The 12,598-nt window shown below is 41.2% G+C and overlaps 1 protein-coding gene across 1 annotated transcript in view; it reads right to left on the minus strand.

Moving 5' to 3' along the window:
• Positions 1–486: 486 nt before the first annotated feature.
• LOC138638293 (CD48 antigen-like) overlaps positions 487–12,598 on the minus strand; it is a 41,669-nt gene continuing 29,557 nt past the window's right edge. The window contains exons 3-4 of the mRNA XM_069727492.1: positions 5,406–5,663; positions 487–1,836 (exon numbers count right to left, since the gene is read on the minus strand). Coding sequence (XP_069583593.1) covers positions 1,694–1,836; positions 5,406–5,663 — 401 coding nt within the window. The 3' untranslated portion in view covers positions 487–1,693. The remainder of the gene's footprint in view (positions 1,837–5,405; positions 5,664–12,598) is intronic.

Raw genomic sequence — 12,598 nt, forward strand, 5'->3', positions numbered from 1 at the left:
GTGACGTGGCCCCCAACAAAAATGGTTTTGTAAATTTTGCGGGAAAAATTAAAAATCGCTGATCAACTTAACCCTTATAACTTCCTAACAAAAAAAATTTGGTTCCAAAATTGTGCTGATGTAAAGTAGACATGTGAGAAATGTTATTTATTCACTATTTTGTGTGACATACAGTGGGTATGGAAAGTATTCAGACCCCTTTAAATTTTTCACTTTTTGCTTCATTGTGATTTTTTTTCCAGTCAAGATGAGGTGCAGAGTGTGCACTAATGAGAATAAAATTAACTTTTTTGAATTTACCAAATTTCAGTTTTTTTCACAAATAAACGCAAGTCATACTGAAGAAATCTTACCACTATAATGAAGTTCAACATGTCATGAAAAAACATTCTCAAAATCAACAGGATCCGGTTGACGTATTCCAGAGTTATTACCTCATAGAGTAACAGTGGTGAGAATTGTAAAAATTGGCCCAGTCTTTAATGTGCAAACCACCCTCAGAGGTAAAGGGGTTAAAATGTTTATTTTTATAGAAAAAAAAGACTGTAGATGTAATTTTAAAAGCATGAGACAAGAGAGGAAATCATTTATACACTGATATTTTTTGTGGTAAACCTCTTAGACAATTACCTAGTTACATAGCTACCTAATTACACAGTTAGCTAAAAAGGTTAAAAAAAGACAAAGTTCAAGATTTCTGGATTAATTATACATCAATTGTGACATTATTTATATCCCATGTGATATGAAAAAATCATTGAGACAACACAGCATTTCATCTTAATTATGCCAAACATTTATTTTCAATAGACCAGGGAGACATAGGCTATTATTTGCATGTTGACTATTGAATTTATGTGTTCTTCTTCGGTTGGACAAGAAGCATGAACTATTGTCATATGAGTCTGAATGTTGACTTTTGCACTGATGCTTGTGGATTGATGAATGGCTACTATTTATCTCTTATACCAGCTCCTACGTTTATTGTAATGTTTTCTTTGGATGACAGGGATGCAGGTTCATTGGACAATCGTTGTTTGCTAATATGTTGATTATCCATTGTATGAGTCCATGCAGTTTGTTGACTTGCAAACACTGATGGATAAACTCTGACCCCTCGAACAATGAAAGTCAATCTCATCCCACATCCCCCCCTGACCTAAGGATGATGCCTGAAGGACAGTTGTGAACTATAAAAGGGGGAAAAGCCCGAGCCAGGAAGTGGGAAAATCCATAGGAAGGACGAGACTCTGTAATTTTGCAAAATCTTAGCTATTTTTTGTGAGTGTCTCAACAAGCATCTAGTGATTTTTTTTAAAAGCTATGACTACTGCTAAAATATCATTTTCCTACATTTCAAGATAATTTCTAGTACAAGCCTTCTTAAATAATTTCTTTTACTGTCTAAAGTCAAGGAAATTGCACAAAGGGGAAGTAAGTTAGACTGTTGCCATGACAAATAGCAGGAAGACATTCGGTTACTAAATGAATGTATGATGATGGTCCATACATACATGAGAACTTCAAGACCAAGTCTAAACTACGAGACTGATTTGGTACCTGGACAGTTCCACACAGGAGCAGTTGGGAATTGTTAAATAGTTGGAGATTTTTGTTGTTTTAGACGAGAGTATACCCAGTTTTATGTAAAAAAAAAGTTATTCAAAGTCCAGGATTGGCCATTGTAGAACCTTTATCCATTGTCTCCCGAGGATGCCACCACCTCTGTTTTTATGTGATATCCAAGAATCATGACGATAATTATCAATATGCAACCAGCCAGGTTAATTCTTATTATGTTCATTATGGTATAGTATCCAGATTTCTGTTGTCTCCCTAAAATGAATGAAAAAGAAAACAAAAAAAAACATAACAATGTAAAAATTGGTGTAACTTAAAATGGTTATTACTCTAGGTGCCAGTCTCCACAAAGAAAACAGGCTTGGCATTCCTCTCATGCAGCCAGCGTCCTACTCTACACTGTTGGCAAAAAAGACAAAACAGCTGTCTGTGGGTAGAGAACTTTTTGCTTTCAAGTAGACTTTGCTCTAAATATCCAAAGTCATGAGGTGAGACCTGTAAAAGGGTCAGACATTGATTTATAGGGTAGCACTGTAGGCTAGTTTACTTTATCTTGGAGGACAGCTAATTTTTCTAAGAAGCCTGTCCTATAAATCTCCCTATGTCAACTGATGGCCTCCAAAAGGAGAAATGGTAACCCCTGCATCTTAGCGTTACATAGTTGATGGGGGCTTATTTTTTTAGTAGGCTTATACTAGAATTTGGGTGCAAAACTGGAAAAATAGCCTTAATTCCTTCGTCTCGTAAAACTCACACAACTGACCATGCTCCTTTGTCGTCTTTAAGTGAATCTGTTGCGGATGTTATTATGCTGGGTTTTAGCCATCTTTTGTCTGCATCTCCATTAAGTGTACCCTGCATCTTTGGGGTATGTGTTATGTTTGCTAATGACAGGTGTTATGAAGGCAATCCAGAAACACAGTGTGCTTAGCGATCAGAGCGCACACAGTGATCTGACAAATACCCAAAAATACAAGAACGAGCTCTGAGACGTGGAAACTCTGTAGACTGCACACCTGATCCTATCCTAAACACAACTAAAAGCGGCTGTGGATTGCGCCTAACAACTACCTAGGCAACTCGGCACAGCCTAAGAAACTAGCTAGCCTGAAGATAGAAAAATAGGCCTGACTTGCCCCAGAGAAATTCCCCAAAGGAAAAGGCAGCCCCCCACATATAATGACTGTGAGTAAGATGAAAAGACAAAACGTAGGGATGAAATAGATTCAGCAAAGTGGGGCCCGATATTCTAGGACAGAGCGAGGACAGTAAAGCGAACTTTGCAGTCTACAAAAAACCCTAAAGCAAAACCACGCAAAGGGGGCAAAAAAAAACCACCGTGCCGAACTAACGGCACGGCGGTACACCCTTTGCGTCTCAGAGCTTCCAGCAAAACAAAAGACAAGCTGGACAGAAAAAAAGCAACAAAAAAGCAAAAAGCACTTAGCTATACAGAGCAGCAGGTCACAGGAACAATCAGGAGAAGCTCAGATCCAACACTGAAACATTGACAAGGAGCAAGGCTAGCAGCATCAGGCGGAGTTAAGTAATGAAGCAGTTAACGAGCTCACCAGAACACCTGAGGGAGGAAGCTCAGAAGCTGCAGTACCACTTGTGACCACAGGAGTGAATTCAGCCACAGAATTCACAACAGGTATGTGCACATGAAGTATACTTGCAAAGTGTTCAGAGCAGAAACTGACTGGAAACTCTCCAAATCCTCTTCTAAATCACAACACTCTTAGAAAAATGTGAGTTTCTGCTCCAAAAAGTCTATGGAGCTGCTCCTAAGGCTATGGAGTTTTTGAGGCATTAAAAAGTATGAGTTATTCAAGTGGATAGGACTTATGTTATGGGAGAGCTCATGGAGTTTTTATTTTTATGAAGTGTTTCCTGTTAAGTTTTAGATTATTTTTTTCCTGAAGTGTACGGTGTAAGGAGGCTAATGGCCATGTAATCAATGGGAGGTATGAATCACAGGGATGGCTGCTCCCTGTGCTGAAATCTGGAGTATTTATCTTTAGTGCACGTAAGCACTAGGATGTTGTTTGTGCATCTGGGTCCAAGTTGCGGGTACCTATGAGAGATGGCGGGTCTGGTTACCACATACCTCACCCGTGGGTGTGGCTCCAGCCTACATAATGGAGGCTGTTGTTTGGCACATGGTCTGTGTCTTGGGAACGAGGAAGCTGCTCGACATCTGGAGCATGCAAAAAAAAGCTCAAGGTCGGTTGGAATTGGGATATGACACAATCTGGTGCCACAAAATGGAAGTTGGTGAAAGTGATGCATGGTAGTTCTCTAAAGGAACAGGAGATTTTGAGGGATCACGTTTCAGAGCCCAATGCTTATAGTAGGTGGAGAGTATCCCCCTCGACTGGTTGTTAGAGATGACAGGGACTTGTATCTCCGGGGCCATGGACTGTGGTCAGATGTTCATCCCCATGGGTTTGAACAGAGGGGGAGGATATGTGGTGTACCAACTAATGAGAGAGAGGTCTGCTGCATTCTAAATCCAGGACAAGTTGCTGGGGTTTGTTGTCCCACAAACCTGTATTTCTAGTAAAGGGCTGGATTTAGGGTTAACCAGAAGTGATGGGTGGGACTGGCTAACCACACACCTTCCAAAGGGTGTGCTCCTGTAAAGACCAGAAGGTATTTTGTTTTCTGTGTGCAACACATGGAAGAGAGGCCCATGTGTAAGACTGGAGTGGTGGAGTGCTCCTTTGGAGTCCAGGAAGCACTGAGGATCAGGCCTGACAGGACCTAAAAGAAGCCAGGCTGGGAAACCTGAGGACCTCTTAAGCAGGTAACCCTGAGCCTGGGTAACTGTGTGTGTGTTTGGCTCCAGACTGAGCCTGAATACTGGACCATAACAGGCCTGTGTGAGCACAGGTTTGACAGAGCAAATCCATGTTCATGGACATTGTTATGTTGTTTGTCAGATATAAAGGCTGTTTACTTTGTGTTTGTGATGCTGGGGTTATGGAGCAATAAACCCAGGTGAACTTTTAAAGAAATAGAGTGTTGTATGTATGTACTATCGCTGCCAAGCGAGTATACCCCAACCCGCTAGTGATCGCTACACTACAACGGGTATGGAATGGAGGCACAATCATCATAACACACAGGCGTCTTTTTCCTGGAGCATTTTTGCCTGATTCTATCTGGTGGTTTCCTGAGTGCTTTTTGCAATATCTTTAGCTGGCGGTGTTTTTTTTTACATTGACACGGTATAAAGTAGTGAGCAGCTTCCAAGCTGAAGCTGCCTAAAGAATGGTCGGGTCGCTTCTTTTCACTGCTTGGCATCTTTGCAAACCTCAAAAGCTTGGAAACTTCCCTGACTTCTTAAATAGTTTAGCAATATTCAGCAAACCCCAGAAACCAACCAGGTACTGAAGAAGGAAAGCATTTTTTTTGCTGAGCCCCGACATTCACTGGCCCATTTAGGGGGCTTCTAGAAACTGGCTGCTGTTATTTATATAAAGAGCCACATCTCTTAAGGAACAATTGGGAAAAGTTGGCAAATCTGCAGAAAATTTACACATTTTAAGCAATTTTTTAAAATATTGTTTAATTACTAATATTCCACCGTTCGTGTTTCTATGGTTAGAGGTTCCAAATAAAATATATGCATTTTTCTCAAATAGTAAGCCTTCGCCCTAAATCTTACAAGCTGAAATTTAAGCCAATTTGCCCCTGTCATGTAGTGATCAGGATGTTTTATAATTTTTTTACGTGAAGATCCTATATGAGTGTAATAATGGTATAATACTGTATATGAATAATAATTCATAGGAACAATCTGTAAAGTATAGCTTTACCTTTCTTGCAGTATTCCCAGGGGGTGACCGATTTGGAGGTGTTTGTCGTGGGGTTCCATGCTGTACAGGTGTAGATGACTTCTGGATCTGGGTTTCGCACGTCTACAACATTACCGGTCACATTTACATAACTCCTATCTGAACTCTCCCACACAATGGTCACATCTGATCCCTTTACCACGCAACGAAAGGTCACGGTACAAGTCTCATTACTGGAAACCTCATGCTCAATCTCAATGTTATCATCCAATAGCATTCCTGGGGGAGATATTAGAAGGAAATGTATGTTTAGGTATGTAAGCCCCTTTTCTCATTTGATCGTCTCAAAGAATTAATATTTTTAATTAAATGTAATTATTTTAATATTTCTTAATAACTACGATCCTCCATGCCCCTCATCAGCTTTGTGGCCCTTCTTTGTACTTGATTTTTGGATCCAAGCATCCCTTCAATGACCTGGTTCCCAGAACTGAACTGAAGCATCAGGTAGGCATCTCATGAACACCAAGGCCCTTCTATACAGGTGACTGTCCTAGCTTTTCTCCCACAAGAACCATTCGATCCCAGTAGATCATTAGTGATCAAATGCAGAACTTTACAGTTATCCGCACTGAACCTCATCTACCAAGTGGAGGCCCAGACGTTCTGTCTGCTGAACGTTAGCACCCTCTAGCGATATAATAGAAACCTACTCTATTTCTTTAAAACAGCTCAATGTCAGGAGGCAGCTGTAAAGGAAGTTGTTGCATCGTCATAAAAAACTAATAAGGTGCCAGAAAGCACTTCAGTATTTTAATGCTTCATTACATATAGAAAGGAAGTTAGCGCTTTAACAATAAGTAGGTATTGGTTATCAAATGCAGTCAAAATTGTGGTCTATTATTTCTAAGTATTTACAGTGCCTTGAAAAACTATTCACATCTGTGAAGTTTTCTACATATTTCATGTTACATGCACAAGCTTAACCCCTTAACGACAGCCAATAAGCATTAAAATGGCAGTCATAAAGGGTCCTTATTCACTTATTGCCGTTTTAAAATGGTGATGGAGAATGAGGGAATAACGCCACTGGGCGGTGGAGGTGCCCGTGGGTATCAGCTTTACACAAGACCCACTTAGTTACCATCGGACCCCCGCAATCAGAATCGTGGGTCCTGATGGTTACTATGGTATCTTGAGGCCATGTGATGACGTGATGACCCCAGTGGCCTGTGAGATTCAGTAAAAGGGCTCATACTCACCTGCGAGATACTCAGAGGAGCCTCGCACGTCAATACCCGGCGCTGCTGCCGGCACTCAGGAGCGGAGCGTGCGGCTGCATGTATTGCTATGCGGCCACACGCTCCAATCTGAGTGCCTGGTGCAGTGCCGGGTATTGACGTGCAAGGCTCCTCAGAGTTTCTCGCATGTGAGTATGAGCCCAAAAGCTGGCTCTCACAGGCAGCAGGCAGTGAGACACTGACAGTCTCATACACTGCTGCAGTACACATGTACTGCAGTGTATGAAACCAGAAATCAAAATGAAAATTATACTTGTCCCACAGTGGGACTAAGTAAAAAGTGAAAAAAATAAATTAAAATGTGTAAAAAATCAAATAAACTCAAGAAATAGTGCACACAAATCATTCAAATCTGTTTCGCCACTCAAAACGCAGCGTTTGTGCAAAAAGCAAAAATAAGCAAACATACACATAATTGGTATCGCCGCATCTGGAACGACCTGCTCTATAAAACAAGCACATTACTTATTCCATTTGGTGAACGCCGTAAAAAAATAAATAAAAAACATGCCAAAAATGTTGTTTTTTCATCATATTGACTCACAAAAAAAGTGAATAAAAAGCGATCAAAAAGTCATTTGTAAAAAAAAATGGTATAGATGAAAACGTCAAACCGCCTCGCAAAAAACGAGCCCTCATTCGGCAAAAAAATAAAAAAGTTACAGCTCTCAGAATATGGTGATGCAAAAACAAATTAATTTTTGTAAAATATTGTTTTTAGTCTGTTAAAAGAGCAAAGCATTAAAAAATATAAATCTTCTATCGCTGTAATCGTACCGACCTAATGAACAAATCGGTCTTATCATTTTTACCGCATGATGAACGGCCCAAAAAAAATCCAGAAAAACATTAACTGAATTGCTGTTTTTTGTTCGTTCTGTGTCTGAAAAATCTCAATAAAAAGCAATCAAAAATATTATGTACCCCAAAATGGTACCAAAAAAATCTGGAACTCGTCCTGCAAAAAATAAGCCCTCATACATGTCTGTTCACCAATAAATATTACAGCTCTCAGAATATGGCGACAATATAACTTACTTTTTATAAAAAAGCACTTTTACTGTTGGTATTGGTAAAGTAAAAAAGAAAACATAAATTTGGTATCGCTGTAATCACACTGGACCGCATAATAAATCCGCCTTATCACTTATAGCACACGGTGAACAGAGTAAAATTAAAAATAAGAACTATTCCCGTACTGCTGACTATTTTGTTCATTCTACCTCCTAAAAATCGGAATAAGGCTCGGCTCACATTTATCCTACATTCTCCGCTGAATGCTTATGTTTGGGTTTCCACGAAATTCCCCCAAACCCCTGATGGAACCACTCAGTTATGGAGTCACTTTGAATTGGTCTGTGTTCCGGAGGTGTCCCATCATTTTAGGCATCTTTTTAGAGCACAACTGTGAGCAACTGTAAGCAGGTTGCTCGATTTGAGTCGCCCGAGAGGGCCTAGGGGCACTCGGTACCGGGTCTGGTCGTTGTTAAAGGGGAGGTCACGGGGGCAGTGACCCGGTCCGTGGCCCTGGGCGCCCAAGTAAAAGGGGAACAGTCTTTAAAGGGGATGTGAAAATAATAAAAGTTTGTGATGTCACCTGTGGTTCTTGGTCAGAGTTGACCGATGCTGCTTAAAAGGGGTCCTCTGGGGATGATGGTGCTGCAGCAAAGATGGTGTCGATTCCCACAGGTGAAGCGAGGTCCCCAGGGCTCCCAGTGTGTTTGGCCAGAGTGTTGTGGTGCCAGAATAAATGAAGAACACAGGATTACAGTCTCTTTACCTGGTTTACTGGTTGTAGTAAGCCACAGTACAGGGTACCAGCAACAGGTGGTGATGTGGTCCAGCTGGCCTGGAGGCAATGGTGGATCCCTATCCCAGGTGAGGTTTGTAAGCCTTCCTGCTTGCGCTCTTATGCGAGATCATGGCTGCCTGTGGCTCCCTTACAAGGTCCTCTCTCCTGTCCAGGGACAGTAACCTGTATGGTGAGCAATGTGAGCCTTTTTACAAGGTCTCTATCAAGACCCGGGCTCTCTGTGTACTGCTGCACCTTCAGGTGTGGGTGCGGACAGATGACTTGCAATCCCCTGTCCTTCCGGTTCTGCTGTGAGACGTGGAGTACGACACAGCCTCGGGCCCCCGGTGCCCGGTTTCTGAGCTTTAGCTAAGAGGGTGCTCGGTCACAGTTCCCCTCCAAGCTCCTTCTCCTTTGTTTCTCCCCTCAAATGCTCACTAACACTGCAACGCTTCAAGTTCTCTTCTGTACTGGAGCTGCAGCACCACACGTGGCTGCACGGCCCCACTCTCTGCTCTCACTCCTCTCTCTTCCAACTCCTCTCCACAACTGTCTAACTCCTCCTCCAGTCCAGAATATATATATCTGGGGAAGCTCCCCTGAATTCGGGTTCAGAGCTCCCCCTTCTGGCTTGGATTCAGAATGTGTTGAATGTAGGTGCTTTCGCTGGTAAAGGGAATCCTCCTTCCCTCCAAGCATGACACTGCCCTCCCCGAAGGGAAAGCAACATCACTGTTATAACTGGTTACCTGGGGTTTTACAGATGCAGTGACAGACAGGAGGCAGAGCAGGGGTTAACAATTTCACTTTAACAGTGGGATACTCCACGCAGTTATCCCAGTAAACAGTTAAATGAGGGAATAAACAGTTCAATTGTAAAGGATATGCGGCGTTAAGGAAGAATAAATCAGATAACGGCAGTTCTTGTGAATGCTGTGGGAAAGTCAATAGCGCCACAATGGCTGGTGCAGTGCTTGTACAAGAAGGTCCTGTTGGCAACGGTGATCCATTTTCTGGCGGCAGCAGTCGGTCTCCGGTACCTTCCGCTGAGCCGCTAGTCCATAAACCAATGTTGTCAAGACAAGTAAGGCTGTCTGGGTCCAACGTAGACCGGCAAGTATAAACTGGCAAATCAGGGCGCAATTGTCTGTCTCGTACCCTGTTCCTCTTGTGTGGCATAGATGTCATGTAGGGGACACACATAGGGGAAGTGGCACCATCACATGGGGAGGTAAGATATGTTTATTACCTTCATTACATCAATGTAATGGTCTTCATATCCTTGCTCCAGCATTCTATCCAATGTGTATTGCAGGCACTTTAGCTGCAATTTTGATGGTTATGGTAATACTAGATGGTGGCCCGATTCTAATGCATCGGGTATTCTAGAATATGCATGTCCACGTAGAATATTGCCCAGTCACGTAGTATATTGCCCAGCCACGTACTATATTGCCAAGTCACGTACTATATTGCCCAGCCACGTACTATATTACCCAGCCACATAGTATATTGCCTAGTCACGTAGTATATTGGCCAGCCACGTAGTATATTGCCCAGCCACGTAGAATGATGCCCAGCCATGTACTATATCGCCCAGCCACGTACTATATTGCCCAGCCACGTACTATATTGCCCATTATATAGTAGATAGTCAATACACTATATGATTTTTTTCTAGTCTCTGGATGCAAGTTTTATTTATATTGGCACTGTGTATTTTCAGTCTTTGACTACATTGTCTATTAGCATCTTGCTCTTGCCTGCCATCTGGTGGTGCCACTTACTTTCTTTGGCTCATCACCTTGCACTATATTGGCACTTTTTAACATTGTTTGTCTTTTAAATGATTTCTAATAAAGTATTGTAGTTTTATTGTTTATCGTATGTCTCTCCTTATGTGCTCTCTCATTTGTCCAAGCAGAAGATTTTGACCACATATGGGGTATAGTACTGTTCTGGACAAATTGCGCAACAAATTATAGAGTCCGTTTTCTCCTATTATCCATTGTGAAGAATACAAATTTGAAGCCAAAACCAAATTTTCATGAAAAAAATGAAAATTTTCAGTATAAGAACCTAATGTTATCAAATTCTATCAAAATCTGTGTATTACCTGTGGGTTCACAATGCTCACTATACCCCTGGATAAAATCTTTGAGGTGTTGTTTCCAAAATGGGATAACTTGTGTTTTTTTTTCACTGTTTAGTCACATCAGGCGCTCTCCAAATGCAACATGATGCCCGCAGACCATTCCATCAAAGTCTGGGTTCCAAAACGTCACTCCATCCTTTCTGAGCCCTGCTGTGCGCCCAAACGGTAGTTTTCATCCACATATGGGTTATTGGCGTACTCAGAAGAAATTGCACAACAAATTTTGGGGGTCCATTTTCTCTCCTGCTACCCTTGTGAAAATAAAAAAATGTGGCTAAAATACATTTTTTTGTGGGCAAAATGTTTTTTTTTTTGTTTTCACAGCTCTATGTTATACACTTCTCTGAAGCACCTGCGGGTTCAAGGTGACTACCACAAATCTAGATATTTTCCTTGAGTGGTATAATTTCCAAAATAGGGTCACTTGTTGGGGGTTTCCGCTGTTTAGACACATCATGGGCTCTCCAAACACGACATGGCATCTGCTCTCGAATTTACCCATTTTTGCGCTCAAAAAGTCAAATGGTGCTTCTGCAAATTTTAAGGTCCATTTTCTCCTGTTACCCTTGTAAAAATAAAAATTGGGGCTAAAAGTACATTTTTGTGGGTAAAATTAGATTTTTTAATTTTCACAGCTTTACGTTCCAAACTTCTGTGAAGCACCTGGGGGTGCAAGGTGCTCACCACATCAAGATAAGTTCCTTAGGGGCTCTAGTTTCCAAAATGGGGTCATTTGTGGGGGGTTTCCACTCTTTTGGCACATCAAACATGACATGGCATCTACTCTCGATTCCAGGCATCTTTGTGTTCAGACAGTCAAACTGTGCTCCTTTCCTACGGAGACCTGACGTACGCCCAAATAATAGTGTTACCCCACATATGGGGTATCGGCGTACTCAGTTGAAATTGCACAACCAACTATATGGTCCATTTTCTCCTGTTACCATAGTGAAAGTAACAAATTTGGAGCTAAAGTAAAATTTTTGTGAAAAAAAGTGAAATATTAATTTTTGTCCTTTACATTTATTCCTGTGAAGCAGCGGAAGGGTTAATAAACTTTTGGAATGTGGCTTTGAGCACCTTGAGGGGTGCAGTTTTTACAATGGTGTCAATTTGGGTATTTTCTGTCATATAGACCCCTCAAAGTCACTTTAAATGTGATGTTGTACCTAAAAAAATGGTTTAGTAAATTTTGTTGGAAAAATTAGACATTGCTGGTCGTCTTTTAACCCTTATGACTTCCTAACAAAAAAAAGTTTTAAAAATGATGCAGATGTAAAGTAGACATGTAAAGTAGACGTGAAAATGTTATTTATTAACTATTTTGTGTAAGTTGCAACATTTTTTATATTTTCACAAATAATCGCTAGTCATTTCGAACAAATTTTACCACTATTAAGTACAATGTGTCATAAAAAACAGTCTCAGAATTTGGGGAATGTGTTGAAGTGTTCTAAACTTATTACCTCATAAAGTGACACTGTTCAGATTAAAAAAAATTGGCCTGGTCATGAAGGTCAAAATTGGCTCAGTTACTAAGGGGTTAAATGTATTTTATTGGGATTATATTTGATACCAGCACAGTAGAAAGTATTTGTGATGTGTAAAGGAAATGATACAAGGTTTTCTAAGTTATCTAAAAAATATAAATCTGGAAATTGTGATGTACATTTGTATACAGCCCCTGAGTCAGTACTTTGTAGGACCACCTTTCGCTGAAATTACTACTGCAGTCTTTTGGGGTCTGTCTCTCCAGCTTTGCACATCTAGAGGTGATATTTTTGCCCCTTATTCTTTGTACACTTGTGAGGGAGCGCCAGGGCCATAGTCATAGCCAGGAGCATGTGTGTTAACGTGCCCTGGTCTCCCATCACATGAATACAATATCTCTCCTGCTGAATATCTTGTGCCCCATCAGGATCCCATCAGGCTGGCTGAAGTTCGGCTGCCGGCCTTTTTGTATAAA

The sequence above is a fragment of the Ranitomeya imitator genome, chromosome 1 (genome assembly GCF_032444005.1).
Source record: "Ranitomeya imitator isolate aRanImi1 chromosome 1, aRanImi1.pri, whole genome shotgun sequence".
NCBI lineage: Eukaryota > Metazoa > Chordata > Amphibia > Anura > Dendrobatidae > Ranitomeya > Ranitomeya imitator.